Source organism: Primulina eburnea, chromosome 14 (assembly GCF_022965805.1).
Source record: "Primulina eburnea isolate SZY01 chromosome 14, ASM2296580v1, whole genome shotgun sequence".
Classification (NCBI taxonomy): Eukaryota; Viridiplantae; Streptophyta; class Magnoliopsida; order Lamiales; family Gesneriaceae; genus Primulina; species Primulina eburnea.
The window spans coordinates 24,863,018-24,888,688 of NC_133114.1; the positions used below are offsets into that span (position 1 = coordinate 24,863,018).

Below are 25,671 nucleotides of genomic sequence, written 5' to 3' on the forward strand. Positions count from 1 at the left end.
AGAAAAAGAAAAAGATTGTATATCGTTGTTTTAGGTTCATCTGTCATTCTCATGTAATTACAGAACTCTAGTCGCTGGACAAGTCAAACCGTTGTTGTTCTATCAGAAGCTCAAGCTACAAACATCATCAAAAAGCAACACTCGAATCTCTTTCGAGTCGGACCGCTCTATCAAAGAAGTGTCCAGATTCAGACCATACAAACTCTAACCACACTCCAATCGGTCAGACTTTAACGAATCAAGATGGATACAACAAACTCAAGTTGTTCAATGACTATAAGATAAAGTGTCAAGCACTTTATTCTATCCATTCCAGATAGACATGAATGTTTCATAAAATGTAAAAAGTCAATCAAAATTTCAAGAGTTAAAAGAGCTAAAGCAGTAAAAAGTTAAGAAGCATTAAATGAGCATTTAAAACAGAATACGATGAAGAGAGATTGACAATATCAATATGTCGGGAGATATTCCAAATGATCATTGAAAAAGTTTTTCGACCGTTGGAAGACTTTGGGTATAAATATACTGATTTAGAACCTTCGAACAAATAATCAATAACAACAAAGCGAATACAAGTTTCAAGATTTCACAATCTTCAATATATAAAGATCTTGAGCACACTTGGTCTTTCTAAGATATCAAGCTCCTCACCTAGCACACTTATTTGTTCATATCAGATCATCAAGGATCAACTTATGTTACCTTAACAACTCTAGTCGTTCGAAGCTAACCGTTGAAAAGTTTGTTGCTTTTGGTGAATCGAGTGCTCTTAAACAACCATAATTTATTCTGTTGAGTTACAATTAAGAGTTTTAATTTAGTGAGTGATAAGTCCTAATCGAAGTGGTTTCGTGCAATAGTTGTACCAATCAAAGTCTTTTATTAAATTTACTTCTATGTGTTAGAAGGGGTGACGTAAGAGTTGTTATCTCCGAACATGTATAAAATATCGTGTTTTTAAATGGTGCACTTAATTCAGTCTTTATTTATACAGGCTTTGTGTTAATTGATTTCTTTAATTAAATATATATTATATCACTAGTCTAACTGAACTGTTTTCGTACGTTTTTTAGTGGTCCAGCTAAGTCTAGTCATTCAAGAAAGGGTTTTAAAAACTAATAACTGTTAAAGCCAGCCCATGTATTGAAAACAATTTTAAAAGAGTTTATTCACATCCTTTTCTAAACTTTATTTTGATCCTAACAAATAGTATCAGAGCGAGTTTTTCTTGAACTTTGAAATTCAAATATTCAAATGACATCATTTAACAAAATTCCCATGTTTTCAAAAGAAGATTATGATGATTGGAAAAAATGCATGCATGCACATCTAGTAGCACATTATGAGGACATGTGGAATATCATCACAGATGGCCTGATGAAGATACTCAAAGCCAATACATCTATAGCCATATCAGAATTTGCACCACAGCTTATAGAAAAATATATGTTAGAATGAACTGCTGAGGATAAAAAGAAAGCCACTTTAGATAACGTGGCTAAAGACATCCTCCACAATATCATTGACAAAAACATGTTTGGCAATATCAAGACTTGTTTTACCGCAAAAAAAAATCTAGGAAAACTTGACTCAACTTTGTGAAAGAAATAATCAAATGAAGTAGAACAAAATTGACAACGCAAAGATGAGGCCCGGCGAGCTCTTAAATGAGTTTGATGAACAGTTTAGCAGTATTGTAATTGAACTAGCAGTATTGTAATTGAACTTGCTGCACTTGGGAAAAATAAGGACGATAAGAAGCCATACGAGAAGAGACGATACAAAGATGATAAAGGACCATTTAAGAAGAAGGACAAAAAATTTATCGCTTTTGAGGAGAGCCAGAGCAAATGGGCTGATTAGGATTTCAGAACTTTCCAACTTAGAAACTTCATCTAGTGAGAGTGATGAAGAGAAGGTTCAATGTCTTATGGAAATGTTGAGACACATATGTTGAGTTGGAGACCGCCGATAACATTGTATTTGATTTCAACTCTAATGATTTTAAATATTAAGATCCACATTACTGCATTACATGGTATATAAGTTTAAAAGATTATCACAATTATTCAGTGAAGTAAAGGCAGCAAAAAGCCTAATATACAAGTAAAGGAAGGGACTTTAGCTGCTCGAAACAAAAGGAACCTGACAACTTAAGGGTGAAGTTGAATCTGCTAGCAACATAAAATGATGATCTACTTAGAGTGTTTTAGGTCATTATTAAATAAATAAATAAATAAATAGTTAGGTAGTTCTTGGAACAAATCTTTTGCTTCTATTTAGGAAATGAATGAGATGCAAAAATTGACTGGAGACAAAAATTGGCTTAGGCTTTGGCAACAACGAATGCAATTCTTTTGATGCATGGACTCAATTGTGTCTGGATAAGGGCAAATCTAATATGATAAATTTTATCTGTTCTAGCACGATATATGAACACGATCAGCCAAAAGTTTAACCTAGAAAGAATGTATCTTATAAGAACAATGCTAAGCATAGAGGTCTTGGCTATATTGAACCGGAGAGTTCTAAGTCGAGCCGAATATGGCTAAAATACAGAAAAGGTCAAGATGGTCGCACCATATCGAATTGGTCTCGCAAAAATCAAAATCGAGGCTGACATTACTCTATGAAGGGAAAATCTAACCGTGACCACAATTGTAAGCCGATTCAAAAAATATATAAATTGAATGAGAATGATGAATGACATGAACAATATCAGTGAGAAATAGAGAACACATCACACAACTTCACAAGGTTATGCACAAGCTTGCTCTTTTGGATACACACACTAATAAGCATGTTAGTCTAGTTCAAGCGTGGATCCCAAAATGATTAATATGATCATGACCCAACTATATTTGGATATCAAATATTTATTTAAATGATTACAGACCTCAAAGAAGCAGCTCATCAAAAAGTCTATCTGGAATCTAGACAGTGGATGTTCCAAACATATGACTAGTAATGTCAAGCTACTCTCTAAAGTCATCAACTAAATGACCAAAGATCACATTTGTAGACAACTTGAAGAGAATATCATATATGTTTTTAGATGAAAATCTATGCTACAACCTGATTAGTATTAGTCAATTATATGATAATAGATATTTTGTTGAGTTCCACAAACACACATGCACTACCAAATCTGAAAATAGAGATATTATATTAACCTGACTAAGAGAACGGAACACCTTAAGTGACCTGAAATTATAAACTACTTGACACGTACTTTGTTGCTTTGCATGATAATAAGAACCGGTTCTGACATAAACAACTTAATCGCTTAAATTTCAAGTCTTTTGCTAGTTTGAATAAGCAAGAATTGGTTTCTAGTTTGCTTAAAATCGATTTTTACCAAAGATAAGATCTGCAACACATGCCAACTTGGTAAATAAGTGACATCTACTTATAAAAACCAAGGGCATAACTTTTCAACCAAAAGCTTGGATCTGTTGCACGTGAACCTTTTTTGTCCTATACCGATGAAAATATTAAGGGGAATGAGATACACCCTGATAATTATTGATGATTACTCTATGTTTCCTTGGGTAATTTTATTGACTTCAAAAGATCATACTAGTGTCCAGTTGATCAAGTTTTTAAAACGTGTTCAAAATGAGAAATCTCTTGTGATAGATAGGATAAGGTGTGACAGAGACACTGAATTTACAAACAAAATTCTCCCATCCTATCTAGATGATCAATGGATCAAGAATGAGCTATCAATCACTAGATAACCACAACAAAATGATATCGCAGAAAGAAAGAACCGTTCACCACAATGAAATGGTATTGTAGAAAGAATGAACCATATCTTAAAATAAACAATTAGAACAATGATAGTTGATTATGAGATATCTCAAAGGCTTTGGGAAATTTTGATTTTTGATATCGTATATTTGACTCTTTGTGATTTGACCATCTTTATTGTCAAATTATATTCTTAGCATGTTATCTTTGTTTTTCTAGTAATTTCAGATTTTTTCGATTTGACGCTGACCTATGTAGTGTCATATCAACACTCACTCCCGATGAAAGAATTATAATTGTCAAAAATCTAAAGAAAACGTAGAGCGTGGCAAAAGCATGGGTAATAACCATGTCTAATACAAGGAACAACAAACTATTTCAACTGGCATGTGCTGATACCTAGTCAGATATCCAATACTATCCGAACTATTTTTTTTATAAAGAATACAAAATAATAAATGCCAATTAACTTCATAGAAATTAGATTTTTTGGACGAAAATCTTAATTTTATCGGCTCCATATTTTTTTCCCTACTTGGACTACCTTTAGCTAATTAAATACAAAAATTTTAACTTGTCAATCTTCTGTCTTTATTTTTCTATTTAAACTATCAAGAATAAATACAAGTTTGTACTCCCAACTTCTATTTGTTTATTATAACCATAAAACACATAATTGGCAACTTGCCTACGGCAAGACAAGGTTCATAACCGATGAGAATGTCGTTTCAGAAACACGTTTGAGCTTCAACGTTTCAGGCTGTTTGCTGGAAGAAATTTAGGAGACTTTCATCAAGGTTTTGTATGATCTACATAGCGGCAGATGCATTATACTCTTCCAGTAATTTAAGGATGTTGCCTTCCGGAGCACTACTCGACGGCACAATAGATCTGCTCGAAACCGGGCGAGGTTTTTGGCTGTGTGTCTTGGATTTGGTTGAAGACAGATTTGGCTTTCTTACTTGCTCCTTCCATATTCTTCCATGAGTTCCATCCTAGCGATCGATGATCGACGTTAATATCATTTGCTTAATTATACGAAGTTCACAGCAAAAATAAAAAATCTACATGTATTATTTAAAAGTGGAAGTGTTTATAGCATAGCCAATCATATATTATATATATATATAGCTAGAGTTGAAAATTAACTTGATGTTTAGATGAAGATTCGAAAGAAATCACGTAAAATTACAATAAGCATGGATGGTTCTGGCAACGGACACTGGATTGGTCTATCAAGATCGAGAGGCTCCATCGGGTGAGCCACCGGTTTGAACTCGAAAGCGATTTCGGTACTGCGTGTGACAACGGATACATCCGTGGCTATAGTTGCAGCATTTGTTGCCTCTAAACTTGGAGGCAACACTTCACGTTCATCCTGCAACATATATATATACACACACACACACACGCACATAAGAATTCATCAGGTATATTAATTCGTTTTCTTGTTCATCATGTAAATGGAAAAAAAAAACAAAAAAAGAACAAGAGATGCAGCTACTCACGACCGCACTCTGAGTCCGACGATGTCCTCCTCTCCGTGCATAAAATCTTGAGAACATTCCCACAATTTTCACACAAAATAGTAGCAATAATTCAATATTTATTTGATCTTTTGGCTTCTAAATAGTATATATATACATACACATACATACATATATATGCCTCAAAACATTTGAATTTCTTTGTCAATAATTCAGAGAGATGGAATGAATTCGTGGAAGTTAATGTGTGGTTTAGAAAAGTTAGGTTGTAGTTTGGTTTCTGTTGGGATTCCCTTAACTTATCTGAATTAAATTAAATTAATGAGACAAGTATTACAGATGTAATCCCAAAGCATGACAAGCTTTTTAAATGATGATGAGTTAGATTTTGTTGCTCTGAATTTCAATAATTAATTTCTCTTCCAGCTAATGAAGATTCAAATTATTGGGCATTTCTGTGTATTATTGTTCACCAGTGAACGGAATCATTCGCTTCAGTTTGTGCTGTATTTTCATATGATTGACCTTAATTATTTATTACATATTGCTTAGTTCTTTATATTATTAAAATAATTATTGGTTGGTGTTAGGATGTGGAAAGAGTTTAGAGGAGGGTGAATAAACTATTCAAGTATTGACATTTTTAAAATTTGTTTACAATCATTTTTAGGCGATTGAGGCTTTTCTCGAATGGTTAGAAATATAAACCACTTGAAAAATGCAAAAAACGGTTTAGAAGTTCTAATGATGGGTACAACCGGTTGGCTAGTAGTTAACAAGAAACAGTTCAAAACACAAGTGTTCGGAGAAAGTAAAGACACATGATTTTATGAATGTTCGGAGATAAAATTCATACGTTACTCCTTCTTTCTCTTCAGGAAGAAATTCACTAAAATACTTTGGCTTTACAAATTGTTACAACAGCCCACTCCAATCATGACTTATCACACTGCCTGTTTTGGAACTCTTATTGATCACTTGACATTTCTGGATTCTGGATATTTAAGAACTCTCGGTTCACCAGACCACTTAGTAAATCAAATAACCAAAGGTTACTGATATAAAGAAACAATATGTTTGAGTAGCACGAGATTGATCCTTGAATGATCAGATAGATTTCTGGTGAGTGCGTGCTTGAATGAAACTTTAAATCCGCTCAAAATCTTCGGATATGCAAACTTAGTGATATTACAATGTAGCTGTTGAAAAGCTTGTATGTCGTATCCAAAAGTTAGCGGGCTTCTTCGCATTCTTCTACTCTTCATTTATATAGGCCATCAGTCCAACAGTCGGCAAAAGATATGTAACGTAAATCTGTAGCGTTGAAGTGGTGTCACTATTAGCTGCTAAAACATTTAATGTTCTCTTTGCGTGTGGAGCTTTGAATCTCATTCATTTTAAAAGTTGTCGTTAGATATCCTTTTGTAGGAACTGTTAGATTCATCCGAACTTGTAGGATATTTGAACGATCTTTCCATTTGGGATAATTACATTAATGAAGATCTTTATCGGGATTGAAGCAAGATATGGTTGACTTGTTGCGGTGCAAAACCATTGAATATTCTGAGCCGGTCAAAGAATGTTCTTCATTAAGTGTTCCATAAATAACTCTATTAAATGAAGCGGTGGAAGCCTTTAAGTAGTCGGTTGGAACAATTCTAACTGTCGAAATTCTTCAAACTGGTGTAAACGGTTGAGATCCAACCTGTTGAAATGTTTATGTTATATAAGATAGATTGCGGCTGTTTCCTGAAACAGTTAGATGCTGTTTTGATTTTGTTAATCAACAAAATTTAAAGATAATAACAATATTTTAACAGTTGGAGAAATCAATCAACCAAAAGAATTTTTAAAAAACAAAGTATTTTTCTTGAAAATATATTATCTGGCTACAAAAGTTGTTTTAAAAAGTGTTTTTTTAGAAAATATAATTTAATTTATGGCTTCTGAGTTTATATTTCTACTTTTATTTAAAATAAAAAAATATTTTTCAGCATTTATCCAAACGTCAAACTGCTCTGCTTATTTTAATAATAAAAACACTTTAAAAAGTTGGACTTATTAAAATGTTTTTTTTTTAAATACAAACTTATGCATCCAAACTGACCATATACTTTAAAAAGTTGGACTTATTAAAATGTAACCAAACTTTACAATAAAAACATTTTAAAAATTTGGACTTATTAATTTTTTTTTTAGTATTTTATGTTCGCTTCTTTGAAAATTTAGTCTTTTATGTTATCAAATTTCAGTCGCAGTCATTTATTTTTTAATTTTTGACAATTTTAACTTTTCATTTAAAAATACTGCTATGACAATACCTATGCACTTCATTGTCACATCAGCAAATGAATATGGTGGACTAAGATTGGAATGAAACAATATAAAAACGTATGATCAAAAATGCAATTTTTTTCAACAATAAATATATCATAAAATGAAACAGTATAGGTTCACTCGAATTTGTAAAGTAGCTCTACATTACTCTTTAAAATATTTAATTTTACCTGTCATGGTGTGCTCCAGGATATGCCATGCATGCTTCTCTCCTCCACTTCCAAAACCATTATGTAGTAGGTCCTATATATTTTAAGAGGGACACAATATTTTATATTTGAAAAATCGAATGATGTTGAAATAATATATTTTAATATGGAAAAAGTAATAGTTGAATATTTGAATGTTGAAAATAAGAGTTGTAAAGTTAGAAATTTGTGTGTGATGATGTAGGTAATGATGTATTTTATTTTTGGATTATGTGTAATGAAACTCTATAAATAGATCTCTCATTTGTGAAGAAAATCACGATTGAGTAGAGAGAAAAATATTATAAAGTGTGTAGTTTGGTAAATTTTGAGAGTTTGAGATTTTTACTTTTTACCATAAATTTTTACTTTTTCACAACACGTTATCAGCACGAAGCTCTAAAAGTCCTACATACTTTTCCAAGCTCCAAACAGAAGAAAAAGGTAACAAAAGTAATAATATTTATTTTACTGTTATTTATTTATTGTGTATTTATTTAATATACAATATAATGTTATTATTAGAAATAATAAAAAAAAAAATTCATAAACTTGTTATAAATCCTGGGAGGATGTTAAGACGACATCCCACACTCCCGGTAAGGGATACGACAAGTATAAAAGCCTATAAGGTTTTTAAACAAAAAATAATAATATTTATTTTACTGTATTTATTTAATATACAATATAATGTTATTATTAGAAATAATAAAAATAAATTTTTCATAAACTTGTTATAAATCCTGGGAGGATGTTAAGACGACATCCTACACTCCCGGTAAGGGATACTGCAAGTATAAAAGCCTATAAGGTTTTTAAACAAAATAAATTATGACACTCATTATAATATTATGATATGATATACATAATTATTTAAACATGTCTAATATTATATACATCATATTATTACCATAAAATTATACAAATACATACATTTATTTTTTGTACACCAACGGTCATAAACGGTAACAAACGGCTAGTTTTTGCCCTATAAATATCATCTCACAAACACATTCAATCACTCCAACTTTCTCTTCTTCTCTAAAAATTATTCATCATCAAATTTTTCGAAGAAAAAAGAAGATGGCTTTCTCGAGGATATTTTTAATTATTTTGGTTATCATACTCACGAGTCTTGTATTAATCGGAGAATATCCTCCTCGTGCGTTTTCTTTATTTTTATTAGTACATTATTATTATTATTATTATTCTAAATTATTCATGTATCTAATTTTTTATTGGAAGATGCGGTGCCAAACTTTTGTTAAATCAGATTAAATGGTGGCATTTTAATAATGACTCGGGCCTAATCATTTGCAATATATATGCCATTGCATCTATGATGAAAAAACAATTATTATTAATTAATTAAAATAATTAATATATGAGAAACAATTATTCATAAATTTTTTAGGACGAGGAACTGCAACTACTACCACTCTCATTTGTATTGCTCCAAAAGGTGAAATCACTCACCTTAGACGCCCCTCATCCTCGGCTCGACAAGATTGTGAGAGGAGGTAAATCATGGTGACTCAGCCAACCAGCAGCAGCTAGACCTTATGCTATGCCGCGCACAAGGAGCTCCCCCTCATTGGAGGGAATTTAACTCCCATACTATCGCTTGCGAGACTCGATCCTTGGTCATTGCTCCAAGATTCACTGCTGCTGATGGATTATTTCATCCTACCCCTGCAGGCACTGCCTGCAGGGGTACATCCAAGTGCCAGAATTTTTTTTGGCCCAATTTTATTTTTTTTTAATTTTTTTTTCCCCATGAGGTGGAATCTCAACCACTCATATGGGGTGTGGGCACTGCCCACACACCCATAATCGAACTAACCGCTGCTGATCAACTGAGCTAAGCCCATGCGGGCCACTCTCATTTGTATTGGGTATATATATATATATATATATATATATATATATATATATATATATATAGGCATATGTGAGTAACATCCTATCCTCTCGACGCTTCATTTGCTTTTTCAAGAAGAAAGTATTGGACTTTTGATCTGTCTTTCCCTTTGTTTAAAGTTTTATCTTTACTCAATTATTTTTTCTTATATAAATTTTTGTTGTCGAGAATTTTTTTTTCTTTTTCGATTGAAATAAAAATGGTAGGAAGATAGAAATCCCGATGATAAATTCATAAATTATTTGAAAGTTGCTGATTGAAATTTGAATTGGAAATTATTCAAGTAGCCGGAGAGATTAGCTACACGTTCTAAATAAATGGAGTGGGGAGTTGAGCAGCTTGGAATGAGAAACTGTCTGCACAGTAGAAAAAAAAAAGAAATCAATTGGCAGAAAGATGGAACACAACTCAAAATCATCACTAAACAATGCTCCAGTAGCAAATCCACAAAGTTTCATAGCTTTAGTTCAAGTATTTTTACTCTTTCTATTACATTTTCAAGCATTTTCCAGTCTTTTTCATTCTAGATTTCAACAAGTTTTATTGTAATTTCCATATTTGCTGATTCCTAGATATTTATGAAAAAAATCATATTGGGAGTTTGTTTTCTTCAATTTACAGTGTTGTTTCTATTAGTTTCTTTTATTTTGATGCATATTAGTTTAATAGACTAGAATTAGCAGTCAAATTCAGTATCCATTACGTTTGATTTCATAGAAATTATATTAGTTACCTTTTTACGTAAATTGTTGGTTTTAACATCTGCCACGATCTGATCATATCAAAAAATGTGCAAACAAAAATAGGCACGTCCAGTGGGACACAAAATATGTCGCCAAATACGAGGGAATTCAGACAAATGAAAGGGGAATTCTGGCAGAAGATTTAAAGAGGTTGAAGAAGTTGAGGGAAATACAATAATTAGTAGATGCATCTAAGGCAAGTGAAATTCATTGCCCAAAATCAAGAGGAATGTTCACACCACCACGAAGAAGGGATGGAGTACTTGGTAAGTGGAAGAATCGTCATGATTTATGACTTCGGAAAGTACCTCCGAGCTCCCTTACAGGAAGGGACCGTGTGCATGTGGTGACTATACATGTATACCAACCTAGAGAGTTTGAAGATGAGGTCATGTATGGCTTCCAAGGAGTGAATTAATTATAGAGGCTTGGGGGGGCACAACTATTTGAGGAGTTGAAAGGCGAAGATCGATGTAAGAATCATAATTCATTTAATCATGCCACTAAATGTTGTGATTTTGAAAATATTTTTCATGAGAGAATCAACAATGAAATACCCAAGTACCCCAAAAAGGAGAAAACAATGGTCATCTATGAAGATTCATGTCTCACAGTGGCTTCTGTGGAGAAAACAATGACTAAGTTTTCACTATTAAATCATTTTATAAACATAAAAAGCAATTGCACTTTGGGAAGTTGCCTGTCCAAGGCTCAAGGATTCATTCTCACATGAAAGTGTCGAAGAACAAATACTTATTAAAGAACATGGGGAATTCAGAGCTAATGAGACAAGGTTTTATTGATAGATCACCTAATCAAAATAATAGGAGTCAAGGATACCAGTGGAGTCAGCTTACCAGTGGCCAAATATTTATTTACACATTTTATTATGGACTAAATGCTCAGATGCTCAGAAATACATAAAGTGTCCAAATTTGGGGTGTGAGGCCCAAGCCCTTGAACCCAATTATAACCTCAGCCCAACTTATCCTAGATATATAAATCTTATGACCCTTCACCTTTCTCATTTTTCGTTCTACCCTACATTAAAAAAAAAAATTAATTCTCTCAAAACACTCTCTCCCTCTCCACAAAAAAAAAAAAAAAAAAATCATCTTTTATTATTATTGAATATTATATTAATTTGTATAAATCATAAATTAAGAATCACAAAATCAATTCTACAATTAAAAATTTTCTTTTATAATAAAATAAAAAATTATTAAATGAACAATCAGCCAAAAAATGAAAAATTTGAAAGGAAAGATGAAAATATATATAGGGAGACATTTCGAAAATTTAAGAGAGTGATAGAAATAGATGAGAAGACAGAAGATAAGAAGAGAGGTGAAGCGACAGAGGGAGAAATACAAGTTAGAAGTTTTAAAGATTCATCCAAATCTTTGGGTTGAACCTAATACAATTTTTGACAATTCATAGTTGTACTTTAGGCTTTAATATTTGTATATTAATGAATTTCATGAAGTTATTAAGACTCTATTAAAAATTTGAATACCTCTAGACTTTTACAGAGTTTTAAAATTTGAATACCTCTAGACTTTTACAGAGTTTTAAAAAGTCATTGTTGAATACCACTTGACTTTTTAAAACTCTATGAAAGTTTATTTTGAATACCACTACACTTATATATAGTATGCAATAAATAAGTCTTTTGTGAGACGGTTTCACGAACTTTTATATGTGAGAATAGTCAATCATACTGATATTCGTAATAAAAGTAATAGTCTTAACATAAAAAGTAATATTTTTTTATGGATTACCCAAATAAAAGTCTGTATCATAAAATACGACCTATGAGACCATCTCAAACAAATTTACAAATTTTTCCCTTGTGAAATATATTAACCAAACAAAAATGTCATACGACGAACCGACAATTTTGAACCGTGAGGTTTAAAAAAATGGTAATGTCCAAACTTTAATCAATATTTGAAATTTTTAGTAAAAATCGAATTTCCAAACTAAGTCATTGGTTGCAACCAAAGAGAATCCTTAAAATGTTTCTTAAAAAAAAAAAAAAAAAAAAAAAAAAAAGAGAATCCTTAAAATGATAAACTGAAGAGAGGAGCGCGAGGCGCACTGAGCAATTTTGAGCCGATGTGAACTCCTTGCGAAAATGGCGAACGAGGGTTTTGAGGCGGATGAATGGGACGCCGACTTCTTAGACAAGCTTGTCCAAGCCGAGGAGCAAGCCTTGTCAGCCACTCAAATCCCTCTCTACCTCCCGCCGCCGCGGCCACCTCCTTCGTGGGACGTCAGCTATTCTCCTCCTCGTGAGTTGTCTCAGAGAACTCACCAAGTCTCTGACGCGGGTGGCAATCTTGATTTGTTTGACTCGTTTGCTTCTCGTGGGGCTCGATTTACCAAGGAACATGAAGTCGATAGATTAAAGGTTGAAATGATGTATTCACATGTTGGCTTAAAGCTAATTAATGTCTTTTTTTTGCAAGAACTGAATAAAAACCATTTTTTTTTTGCTTGTTATTGCTGTTGTGCACTATCATTGCAGAAGGAGCTCAGTCGGGTTTCAAAGCAGCTTAATCTCAAGGTATGCTGCTTTAGCACCCTCATTTTCATTATATTTATTTATCAAATAGACCTGACTATTTAAAACTTTGTGATACTAATATAGGGAAATGTAGGATAATCAAACGTGTTACTACCGACAGTAGTTATTTTTTAGTTTATTTTTTCCATTCATGCTATGCTTGACCGATGACTTTTAGACTTCGATTATCTAGGAAATTGATAGGGAAAAGCATATATTAAATTTACATGCTCAAGGATTTGTTTTTGTTTTCAACCAGACGAAGAAAAATGTTCTCTTTAGAATTTTCCTCATTGGAATCCTGATCAGAAAGGAAATCAATTTCCTTTTTTTGGTTGGTTGTAAAGGAGAACGTGGCTGATAAATGTTTGGTCAAAAAATTTTACAGTTTGCTAATACCTTTTTTGGTGAACACAATGAGTAGGTTGTTTTCTTTGTTTGGTTTCAATGTGATTGTGATATTGTGAGCACGGGAGCTTCTTTGACTGCAGGAGCAAGAATGCTCGGATCTTAGAAAGGAAAAAGACAAAATGGTGGAGGAGCTACATGCAAGAATTGAAGTTAAGAATACTGAGCCTCATCACACAAATAATGAGGAGTTGTAAGTGAGATTTAGACTTTACTGTCGTACTTATCAGAGAGTGGCCTTCCTAATAATGCCCATGTCATCAATGTTGTGGTTTTGTTTTTTTTATATGGCTGTTGCATCTTTGCTCGCTCAGAGCATCAACAAATGCTTTGTCTTCTGTTTTTGTGGATTCCCTTATCCCTCCTAAGTGTAGTTGTTTGAGTCCTTTTCTAAAACCTGCTAGCATTATATTTCTCTAATGTCCTGGTATTTTCATATGTGAAGCTTAAGTAAAATTGATACCAGAGGGAAATTGATATTGAGTTGAAAGATAGTTAATTAAGCTGATTTTGTATTGGTGAACTGCTAATGATCCTTTTTTATTTGAGTATCCATCTCTGATTCTTACCTAGCTCTTGTAAGTTTCACAAGGAATATATTGGCTGCAGGATATCTCGAGCATGTCAAAACGCAAATGCATCAAATAAGCTGCTGGACTCTTGGACAACATGTAGGTCAGCATTTTTCTAGAATACTAGGGGAGGGCATTCACTTAATTTGTTCCTCTTATTTGATTCTATTTCTTTTTTTCTCTCTTCTCAATGTTTGGCATATCAGCTTGTGATATTGTAGGAGCACTGGCAGATAAAACCACTGATCCAAGAATAGAGAAAACAAATACTCTCCAAGGCTCAGAGAAGTTACTTGATTTGTGGAACTCAAGTGGACAAAAACTGGGAAAAATGCTGGTTGCAAAGCTTCTTGTGACTTGTGAGGCGGATTTTCATGTGCTATTTGGATACCTTAATGGCTCTAACAATGCTTTGTCAGATGAGCTGCATTCTATTCAGTCCATCGAAGCTGCAAAAATTTCACAGCTTTACTCTGTGTTGATGAAGGTTAATGCTTACTTATCCTTTAATTTCATAATTATGTTCTTGAACAATATTTACCTTCTAAAGATATGCTAAAATTCTGATTCTTAACTTTTGCTTACTCTCCTTTTTTCGTTCGTGTGAGGCATTTTTGTTGAACTTTGTTAATACATCGGTTTAATATTTTGCATTGGTCTTGCACATTTAGTACATTTGATGCTGAGCACTATCTTAGAAAGCAATTGTCAAAGTGATTTTATTACGTACCATATAATCTGGCATTTTAAATTTTCACCTTTGGTTTGGAGTTGCTGGGTTTCTGCATTTAATAAAGACAACCACGTGTTTAATTGTCTTCGGTCATCGACCTTTCTAGATCATGGACACTATCTATAAATTTTTCCTATTACTATTGCAGTTTAATGATGAAACCTTGAGATTGGAGGATCTGTTAGAAAGTTTGGTTGATCTTTGCAGTCTCAAAAAAGTGAGTGCTTCACTCCATTGATTGGTCGCCTGTCTTGTTTCCACTAATCAAAGTTATTTTTTTTAACATACTAATCAGAGTTGTTTGATGCATGCTTTTGTGAAAATAGGAGCGTGGAACAATATCTTTATTTCCCCTCTACATTTGACTTGCCTCTTTACTGGTGTAGGTTGACATAATTCACAGGACTCTTCATATTCTGCACATGGTTTTGTGCAACTCCTCTAACATGGAACAAAGAATTGGAGAAAGGTGGGATGAATTGGCTTAAAATCTTATACTCTTGATGAGAGAATTTATGCTTGCCAAATTAGGTGCCTTCATTGTTCAAGCAGAAGGCAAAGTAACATAATCTATATATCAAACACATCTTGTAAGAACTGCCGATGTTTGGTCTGAGGCATTATTTTAGTTCTATCAGCTGAGGCTTGTAGATGCAGTGGCCTTTCAGTATTTATTTTTCTATTTTATTTTTGTTCTTCAATCAGCTGAGGCATGCAGATGCATTGGCCTTTCAGTAATTTTTATATTTTATTTTTGTTCTTCAATCATCTTCTACTGAGAAATATGACTATTGCAGTTTCTCAATATTGTGAATGCCAGCATCTTCTTCAAGAAGCTCGGAAGGAAACCTGTTCTTCCACAATTTTCATATAAAAAGAACTTAGTCAAGCTCATGTTATGCTCTCATGATGGCCCTGTTTTTTAGCATTATAAATATTGAGATAGAGTTAGTCCTCCTTGATATCCAGAATACAGAAACCTCTTGTTATTGAGTCACTGTGCTGACACAATTGCTGTAATCACTTTAGGAGATGCTTATTCTGAACGTTTGAGATAAATGGTTCGCGTCATCATATACGTCTGAAGCCCTCGCTCCTCGCTATTTATTTTGGTGGAACTGATTTATAAAAATTCAGTACATTGTTCATTTCTTATCCCTCTCTTGTTTGTCTTTAATTCTTAGACTCCAAAGGTCAAGTGGCATGTCTGTACTTATTTGCAGTTCCTGCATGAATTGAGTTATTCATTACTAAAAATGTTTCTCCAATGTTATGCTGTTGGAGTAGGAATCATGCATGATTGTGTAGTTACTTTTTGTGCATTTTCTTCCGATGTCTTCGATCTTTAATATTATACTGCATTGGACATTTTTTTCCTTACGTTTCCTCCTTTCTACACCACAGAAGATAATTATAAAAAGAACTAATGAATTTGAGAACAAATATTTGCCTCTTTGTCCGTGTTAGTTTTGACCTTCCGTACTGTACCAGGGAAAATGTTGTGATTGAGGATCCTGTCTCTAAGACTAGCAATTCTAAGTTAAATGGAGGCGGGTATTTGGGCAAAAAGGATCAAGTCTTCGCTAATCTCTCTGAGATGTTTAATCAGGCCAATATTCCTTGTGGACTGAAATTCTCAACTGATAAACCACCCCTGGGGTCTGTTGGGTTATTCAGGAGTAGCTTTGAAGCATCTATTTCTGGTGTCTATTGGGCTTCTCTTTTTCAGCATATGAGCCAACTTGCCATGATGTATAAGGGAGACCAAATAAGGTGTGAAGCACTTTCAATTATGAAATTAATTCTGCTTAGAAGCAATGCATACACAGAGAGGGACAAGTAAGTAGCTTTATATATCTGCTGTGGTTCATTTCTTTCGCTGATTTAATGTTCTAAATACTGGCTTTGTTGAGATAGGTTTACTCGGGAAATTGTGTTTCAAAGTCTTTCACAACTTCTGAGGAGGGAGGCTGGCTTTTTTGTGCAAAGTCAAGCTGTTGATATTATTTATCTGTTATTTAATTGTGAGTTTATCTGTATTTATCACTGAAAACTAAATTATCAGATCAACAACTTTTTAACACCTCCCTGTTTTATCAGCTTTGGTTAACTAGTCTTTTTCTGGAGAATTCCATGGAAGTTATTTTACTACCATAAACAAAATTTGTTCCTGAGCTATAATTTGCTTCAATCTCCATGTCCCTAATTGTAGATGCTTGGGTTGGAAGTTCAAATTATTTTGGTGTAATTGTTTCTGTTGCTGTGTTCTCTGAAGGTCCCAAATTCATGGCATTATTTTGTTCGGACTGTAAAGAAGATGGAGAACATTCATGCATTGAGCCTGTCGATGAGAAAGGTATTGCGAATTCTCAAGGATTGAGAGAAATTTTAAATGGATTGGTAGATTGTTTAGCTTCCAGTGGAGGTGTCTCTGCTCAGGTGAGTTCGGTTTTGGATTTTGTTCTGCGTATTACTTTTTCTTTTTCCTTTTCCTTATTATTTGCAGTCGTGTCATTATGCTCCTTCGCCTTATATAAGCACCTTTTGATTACCTAATACCCTCCTCTTGTAGTGTTTAAACTTTGGGAAGTTTGTGATGTGAACTATAACTAAATGTTCCGATAAAATGGACGAATTTGTGAAATTTTGTTGTACCAGCATGAGAAGTCCATTATTTTCAAGGTAATTTGTTTTTTTGGAGATTTTAGATGGGTTATATTCTAGGTTAGATAGAAGAAATGAATATTGCTTTTGGAAAATTGGGAGTTATTTGTTAAAAGTTCATTGAGATTCAAGTGTTTGGGAGCAACAATTGCTCTTCTGTGCAAAATGATCGATCCGTGATGCATAAGTTGATTAATAATTTTAAAAATTTAAATTGCACTTTTGTCATTAGTGATAACTTTTGATAAAGAAGCAATTTCTCACTCCTCTTATTCGTATCAAAGCCAATTTTATGATTTTCGTGAGTTCTAAGAAGTAGTTGTTTGGAAGGAGGATCATGTTAACGCAACAATCTCTTCCACGTGTTAGTACAACCCAAAACCCCAATTTTTTAGCATAACCTATCATTAATAGCCAGCTCCTACTATACAACTGATGTTAAAGCAACAGATGACCTGTATCAAACTCTTTTCGGAACTGCTACTGGGAGAAATACCAAATTTGTAAATTTTGAGGACGAGAATGTAAGTTCTGTGGTGCGCTTAGAGCTGCAATATTCAAAACTGGCATCTGTATTTTATTTGACATCTTTTTGTGTTCATGTTCTCTTGACTAGCCTGCATTTGGAGTAATGTTCCTTTTTTCTAATGGGACGCTTATGATTTATTGCATCATCTTAATTTTGCTAATCTTTCAGGAGATGAAGCTTCGTAGAAATGCTATAGTTTTTCTCGCTTTCTTGGGATCATCTGGAAAATCCGGCCTTGAAATTTTGATAAATTATAGGCCACCGAAGAGTTCCAATTTCCTTTCAATCATTTTGCAAAGCTTGGTATCAGATTTGGACCAAGGGGCACTAGACTCTGCTCAACCATGTAACATTTTCAGAGAATGGTATGTTTCTGTAGATGACCAATTTTTACTTGTGTTTACTTGTTCCAAAGAGAGCCACCGTAACATTTGTTGACTGTGTCCATCATCAGGAGTAATTATCTTCATTTCCCCAATACCACTAGATGATGTGGGTCTCCCACGTTTGTATTGAAATTAACCCCATCTATTGGGATCCAAAGGCTAAGATTTGGCCACAGGCCAACAACATTTATATTTTTCCTTATGTCATTTGATTGGCTTGTTTCCTGTTTGTTGGGGAACACGAAATGCATGAACACACCGTTGTACCCATTTATTCACACTGATTTTCTGGAGCGATCGAGCTTAGTGCTTGTTCGGATTCGATTCTCGACGTTTCATCTCATTGCCATTTTCTTAATTATGATCTTTTCCATTTATTTTCTTCTTGCAGGATCTTACTTATTCGTGAGGCACTTATATTTTTCAATAGACTCGTCTCCCACCCGCAATATTCCGTGCATGTTCTGCAGTCACTTACAGAAACAAGAGATATAGCAAGCATGACTGTAGTTGTTGCAAACAGATTGACCAACAAAGCCAAGTTGTTTTGGCAACTAGATGATAAATTGACGAAGCAAATCAGGGAATGTGAAATTGTGGAGTTGGCTTATGTCTTCAAAAGGAGAGTTTATTTTTATTTAGGAGAAAATATATCATGAGGAAAATCTCTTCTCTGGCCTCGTATTTTAACTTGTGCGACATCATTTTGATGCCATTTCATGACATAACGAGAGAATGGAATGGTGGAGGAGGGAGCTAGGAAGAGATGAAGCCAGCCATGTGAAGTGCAGATACGAAAATTCAAACACATCTGCTCTGCTAATAGAAGAACTGCTCTGGCAACATCATTGCTCCAAATCCTACATTAAAACGGTAAAGAAAGTGTGGGGTGACCATTTTTGACATCGGGTGTGAGTGGAGCTTTAGTGGGTTCTGGTCCAATTGGATCGGACTAGCGTGTGGCCCAAAAAAAATTGGATTGGGTGGTTTGGGTCGGGTTGATTTGACTAGTGAAACCACCAACTGAAAACCAGATCAACATTGATCAAAAAATATGGAATGTGTGTTTCATCAGAAGTTTTGCTTTTGGTTTCTTTAATTAGATTTCCATATTAAGATTGTTATGGCTAATTGCACCAGACCGCCTTAAAAAGCGTAGATACCCCTAAAATAGTATTAATAGGTTACTATATCCTCTATTTTTAAAGACAAAAACTTATGTGAGACGGTCTCACGGGTCGTATTTGTGAGACGGATCTCTTATTTGGATTATCCATGAAAAAGTATTACTTTTTATGCTAAGAGTATTACTTTTTATTGTGAATATGAGTAGGGTTGACCCGTCTCACAGATTAAGATCCGTGAGACGGTCTCACATGAGACTCACTCATTTTTAAAAAGGTTAAGACATTTATCTTACTTGTTGGTTGTTCTATGACTCATTTGAAAGGATTTCAAATGCAATTAATTTTATACATGACATTTAGCTTGTTAATAAATTACAGGCTTTTGAAATATTTTGATCTAATTTTGAAGAATCCCTTGAATTATTAAATATTTTTTGGAGTGTTTAAATTATGAAATCTTGATAGCTTTTCAATACTGGGACAACATCCCATTATTTTTCTATGGCTACGTTTGGTTAGGGGATAGGATAAACTAATGATTAGTACGTAAATGATAAAAAAAATGATTGTGGTAGGATTGTAATATATGGTGTAAAATAATATTAAGTTTTGTACGATTTTTAACTGTAGGATAATTTTGAATTTTTTGATGAAGAGACGAAATTGCCTTTCCCCTTCGTGACGGCGATAGTGGCGGCGCCGGTAGGCGGCCGGTCGGAAACGATCTCTTTCCTACCGGAAAATTATCGACGGCTTCTAAAACCGTCGCGGATCTTGTAAAACCGTCGCTAATTTGACATTTAGCGACGGTTTATTAGTTCATGAAACCGTCGTCGATCGTGAGAAACCGTCGTCGATCTTGTTTTGTGAAACCGGCGTCGATCTTTTTTGAGAAACCGTCGCTAATTTGAAATTTAGCGACAGTTTATAAAAAAACCGTCGCTATTTGCAACGGAGTTTTACAAACCGTCGCTAAGCGATTTTCTTTAGACCCACTTGCAATTTTTTTATTCACGGTAAGGGCTATTATTTTAATTCAGAGTAAGGGCTATTATTTTAATTCAGAGTAAGGGCTATTATGGTCATTTTCATTTCTAGTCTACCCGGATAAAAATAATCCACCTAGAATGCATGGATTCCTTTTCCAAGTTAAACAGTAGAAGTTGTCCTACAATTAATCAATGTCAGATTTATAAATGGAACCAAACATGAGATTAATTAACAATCCAACCTTAATCAAACCTACCAAACTGGGCCTAAATAAATTAGCTCACTGATACTGTAATAAGGGAGTTTTTGTGATCATTAAAACAAGTTGATTCTTGGCTTTTTGCTTAAAAAATCAATTCTGTGTTTTTTTTAAACTATGTTAGTTTCTGTTTAATTTAATTAAAATCCAAAATATGATGAGATTTCGATTCTCTTCTACAAAAACGATTCTATCAAACACTACCAAAGTTACTATAAATTAAGTTGCGCACATTTGTAATTTTTTTTTTTTTTTGCAACTTAGTTGTTTTTCTGACGTGGCTGAGATGTGATGTTGATGTGGTGGCGATATGGAACTGACGTATCCAGTGTTATATTAATAATCCTGATGAAAAATGACTAAAATTGTCAAAAAAAAAATGAACTAAAAGGACTAATTTTTTGACAATATAGGTCAGAGACTAAAATCACAAAAAAATAAATATATAAAATTTAAAATGCGGTTTCATCATGTTTAAACATATATCAAATGCTCTAAGATGCCCATCTATGATCCATTCTTCGGTGGCCATTTTATGAACTCCAATGTCCTCAAATTGAGGGGTGGCTCCAATACAATTCTCTGTATTAACCAGAGCCAGGCTACTGAGAAAGAACACAAAAGAAAAAAAGGGTCCATGTCTCGTCCACTCATGAAGTCCATACCCTCACAACTCCAACGTCCTGCTGCCACGTGGCATACATATATCCAAACTCTATCAAATGACCACCAAGCTTTCCAAATTCCTTCATCTATCAACCTTATCATCACCCATTCTTCCATGTATATTATTTTCTTTCTAGCATTCAATGTTATGTAGCTCCATTTTTAATTACTAGAATCTCCTTAGACAAGTGAAAAATGGCATACGAATCCCATTGATGGTATTTTGAAAACTCAGACTATAATGATATATATAAACTACTGTAATTAGATATGAACTTCTCCCATTTAATAAAATATAGATACTTACATTGTGCCACTAAGCCAATATGGGAGCTAAACCTATGGTTTTAGAATCATGGGGTCTAATCTCCAAATTTTTGTCTTAACCAAAGGGTAATATGAGAAACATATAAGCAACTTCACTCGATCCAAGAACACCTCTATCCCATCTCTCCTGCCCGACCATAACCTCTTCTTTCATATTCTTTTGTGTCCTCACATTCTTTTTTAATTTACAACAAAAGAATTTTTGAAAACAGACCAATTTTTCATGTCATCAAATCCATTTGGAGAATCTAAATAGCACAGACACTTTAACTCCTCTGTGTTAAGAAAGAGGAGAAGGGATAAAGAGCAAAAATGGCAGTCTGTACAGTCTACACAGCTCAATCCCTCAACTCAATCTCCACACCAAAAACCCACTTAGGATTCAACCAGAAACAAGTCATTTTCTACACAAGCACCAAGAGAAAATCCGCCGACAGCAAGAGGTCCGGCACTGAAATCTCATGCTTAGCTCAAAAAACAGTAGTGATTGGCTTAGCTGCTGATTCTGGATGCGGGAAGAGCACTTTCATGCGTCGGCTAACGAGCGTCTTCGGTGGCGCCGCCGAGCCCCCCAAAGGCGGAAATCCTGATTCAAACACACTCATAAGTGACACTACCACCGTGATATGCTTGGATGACTACCATTCACTCGATAGGACAGGAAGAAAAGAGAAGGGAGTGACTGCTCTCGACCCTAGAGCCAATGACTTTGATCTTATGTACGAACAGGTAAAGGCCATTAAAGATGGAGTTGCAGTGGATAAGCCTATCTACAATCATGTTTCTGGTTTGTTGGATCCTCCTGAATTGATCAAGCCCCCCAAGATTCTTGTTATCGAAGGATTGCACCCCATGTAAGTTAAATTATGTTGTTTCTAAACATTAATTTCCTGTTCAAATACATGCAAAACTACCATCTTATCGTATAAAAACTATATTATGGTCATTTTCCTTGATGTTCTTACAAAGAAATGTATGATGTCTCCGTTTTGTTTCCCGAAAATATGAGCCAAAGACGAATGGATCATATTTTAAAGTAGTTTTGAGAAAATTCAAATTCTAATATTATATATATTTGATTTTCTAAAAATCTTTTAAGTCTTTTGAATATATATGTGCATGTATATAATGGTTTGGAAGAAAGAAATCGTGTTATCCATAATTGTATGGTGGAGGAATCACGATATTCTCAGCTCATGATATTTAAGCTGACCCATGCGTCAAATTACAGGCCATGCAGTGCTTATCCCTATTTTTTGCCTTTTATCAGATTCAGAGTACTACTTCACTTATTTTTTCAGTAGGTTTTTTGTGAGACGGTCTCACGAATATTATTTGTGAGACGGATCAATCCTACCGATATTCACAATAAAAGTAATACTCTTAGTATAAAAAATAATATTTTTTCATTGATGACCCAAATAAGATATTCGTCTCACAAAATACGACCTGTGACACAATCTCACACAAGTTTTTGTTATTTTATTTATACATATAATATTACTAATCAAAAAAACGTTTTTTAAAACCCATTTTTGCAATTTAAAATAACTCGTCAACATTATCATATATATTCGGTCAAACCATGGAATTTAGAATTTATTAGAAACTATTGTATTTTAAATTACAATATCAATCATCTGTCATCGTGAAAATCCTTATTAATCCACTTGTATAAGATCGAATGACTGATATCATGTCTGATTAAAGGTATGATGCGCGAGTTAGAGATCTCTTGGACTTCAGCATTTACTTGGACATCAGCAATGAAGTTAAATTTGCTTGGAAAATTCAGGTAACTAATCACCACTCTATTCAAAATTATAACATGTATAACTCATCATTATTTGGTTTCTTCTTGAATACCATCAAATCAAAGGTAGATTAAATTTAATTTCTGTATTATTCCCTCTGTTGATCGATGGAAATGAAGAGAGATATGGCAGAAAGAGGACACAGTCTTGAAAGCATCAAAGCTAGTATCGAAGCTCGGAAACCGGATTTTGACGCTTATATTGGTAATCTTTCTGACCTATATACATTTAAGGGACCATGGAATGAGACGATGATCTTGAGGTGATAAATAACTGGTGCTTTATAGTCCGACGCCGCCCTCGATATCCCATAATATCATCTTATCTACAATAAAAAAAATGCTCGTAATAAAATCCTTCCACCCCCGAATGAAGATATATATCGATCACGGTTTCGATCTGTGCAGATCCCCAGAAGCAATATGCAGATGTGGTTATAGAAGTGTTGCCCACACAACTGATACCGGATGACAACGAGGGAAAGGTATTGAGAGTGAGGCTGATAATGAAAGAAGGGGTGAAGTACTTCAGCCCGGTGTACCTATTTGATGAAGGATCCACTATCAACTGGATACCTTGCGGGAGGAAGCTCACATGCTCCTACCCCGGAATCAAATTCGCCTATGGCCCCGACTCCTTCTACGGCAACGAGGTATCACTTCACAACCAAGAATCTTTAGTGTATACAATCACCTTCCCCTACCTACATGCAGTATAACACAAGACAGATTCCCATTTACTGTTTGGTGTAAATTAAAGAGGTGTGGTGCAGGTCTCCGTGTTGGAAATGGATGGCCAGTTCGACAGACTGGATGAACTCATATACGTTGAGAGCCATCTGAGCAATATCTCGACTAAATTCTATGGAGAGATCACTCAACAGATGTTGAAGCATTCGGATTTCCCCGGCAGCAGCAATGGAACAGGTTTGTTCCAAACGATTGTTGGCCTGAAGATCAGAGACCTATACGAGCAAATTGTTGCAGTCAGGGCTGCAGCACCTGTGGCAGCTTCAAAGGCCTGAGAAAATCCCGAATTTTTCTATATTCTTTTTAATTTGCTGCCACCTTGTTGTTTTCGATGGAGTGATAGGTTGAGAAATTCCCCGTTCTATATTTAATTTAAGCTGGAAGTATGTGGAGACTTGTAAACTAGGGAAACAGAAGCTTATAAATAAGCCATGTTTGAGGGGTTATAGAAACTTTGGACAAAGTTCCTATTTCTTTCTTCTGTTTTTTATTTCTTTGTTGTAAGATTGTGACTCGTGATGGTTGGGTAAATTGGATAAATTAAGATGACAATTTTACCGGGCCGGGGGAGTTTTTCCCATGGACGTGGAGACCAGGCTAGTAGTTTGTGGGCTAAAGAATCTGCCCATGCTTAAAGAACAATAAACATTATTTGGGTGTCAGAGAGTTATTTGGCGTGGTCACTTCGACGCTCAAGTGAATCAAATGTTTTTTTCAAAAAAAAGATACAATATGCGCATATCGAGTGCTTGTGGAAGATTTTTTTATATATAAAATCATGCAAACAAGGGTATTTATTGGAGAAAATGTATATATTTTTTTAATCTATAGAATCAATGGCAAGATGACTGCATATGCCCTGTCCTCTGGCACTATCATATCTGACACCTCAGACTGCCTTTAGTTTAATCACATCATCCCGACATGTGCTGAATGACACGACAATGTTTCCGAAGCATGTTATCTCATTCATGTGGACCCAAAAATGATATATGTACTGAGGTGCTCGGTCAATGCTCATCATGCAAGGATACAAACTGGATCATTGGTCCTCTTACACTACCCAGGTTCAACCAGGAGCTCGGGCTCATTCGAGCCTATGTCAGCCCTAATCAGTGGTCTATGTTGATCAGAAAAGTGCTTCTTCCCCAGTTGCAGTCCAGGGAGTAGTTTGATAGGCCCATTGAGCACTCGGTATTTCTTCTACCAAATCTTTCCCTACTCCTTGCAGTCTGGCTCTTAAGTCTTGAATAATGGTGCGGTTGGTAACTTCGATCTACTAATTATCTTGTGGGTAGGCAACCGAAGTAAAGGACAATGCAATCTTCATTTTTTCACACCATGTTGTCAACTTTATTCCTTGAAACTACTGGGCGTTGTCAGATATCAACTTTCTTGACAGTCCAAACTGGGATGCTATGTTCTTTCACAAAAATTTCAATACCTTTT

General features: G+C 34.4%; 3 protein-coding genes across 3 annotated transcripts; 2 read left to right on the plus strand and 1 right to left on the minus strand.

Annotated features, from left to right (window-relative positions):
- Positions 1 to 4,523: 4,523 nt before the first annotated feature.
- On the minus strand, positions 4,524 to 7,776 carry LOC140811283 (uncharacterized). Its single transcript, XM_073169148.1, has 5 exons — positions 7,748 to 7,776; positions 7,548 to 7,602; positions 5,262 to 5,378; positions 4,946 to 5,131; positions 4,524 to 4,748 (listed from the first exon to the last, which is right to left on the minus strand). The coding sequence occupies exons 1-5, from the start codon at positions 7,774 to 7,776 to the stop codon at positions 4,563 to 4,565; spliced, it is 573 nt and encodes a 190-aa protein (XP_073025249.1). The 3' UTR covers positions 4,524 to 4,562.
- A 4,711-nt stretch (positions 7,777 to 12,487) lies between these two features.
- Positions 12,488 to 19,389, plus strand: LOC140811554 (protein SENSITIVE TO UV 2). The gene is made up of 12 exons (XM_073169502.1): positions 12,488 to 12,842; positions 12,960 to 12,998; positions 13,490 to 13,599; positions 14,016 to 14,077; positions 14,185 to 14,465; positions 14,860 to 14,928; positions 15,098 to 15,180; positions 16,203 to 16,550; positions 16,629 to 16,735; positions 16,987 to 17,150; positions 18,073 to 18,269; positions 18,682 to 19,389. The coding sequence occupies exons 1-12, from the start codon at positions 12,567 to 12,569 to the stop codon at positions 18,947 to 18,949; spliced, it is 2,004 nt and encodes a 667-aa protein (XP_073025603.1). The 5' UTR covers positions 12,488 to 12,566; the 3' UTR covers positions 18,950 to 19,389.
- A 2,337-nt stretch (positions 19,390 to 21,726) lies between these two features.
- Positions 21,727 to 24,712, plus strand: LOC140811975 (phosphoribulokinase, chloroplastic-like). The gene is made up of 5 exons (XM_073170115.1): positions 21,727 to 22,513; positions 23,370 to 23,454; positions 23,593 to 23,677; positions 23,881 to 24,125; positions 24,246 to 24,712. The coding sequence occupies exons 1-5, from the start codon at positions 21,972 to 21,974 to the stop codon at positions 24,495 to 24,497; spliced, it is 1,209 nt and encodes a 402-aa protein (XP_073026216.1). The 5' UTR covers positions 21,727 to 21,971; the 3' UTR covers positions 24,498 to 24,712.
- The last annotated feature ends 959 nt before the right edge of the window (positions 24,713 to 25,671 follow it).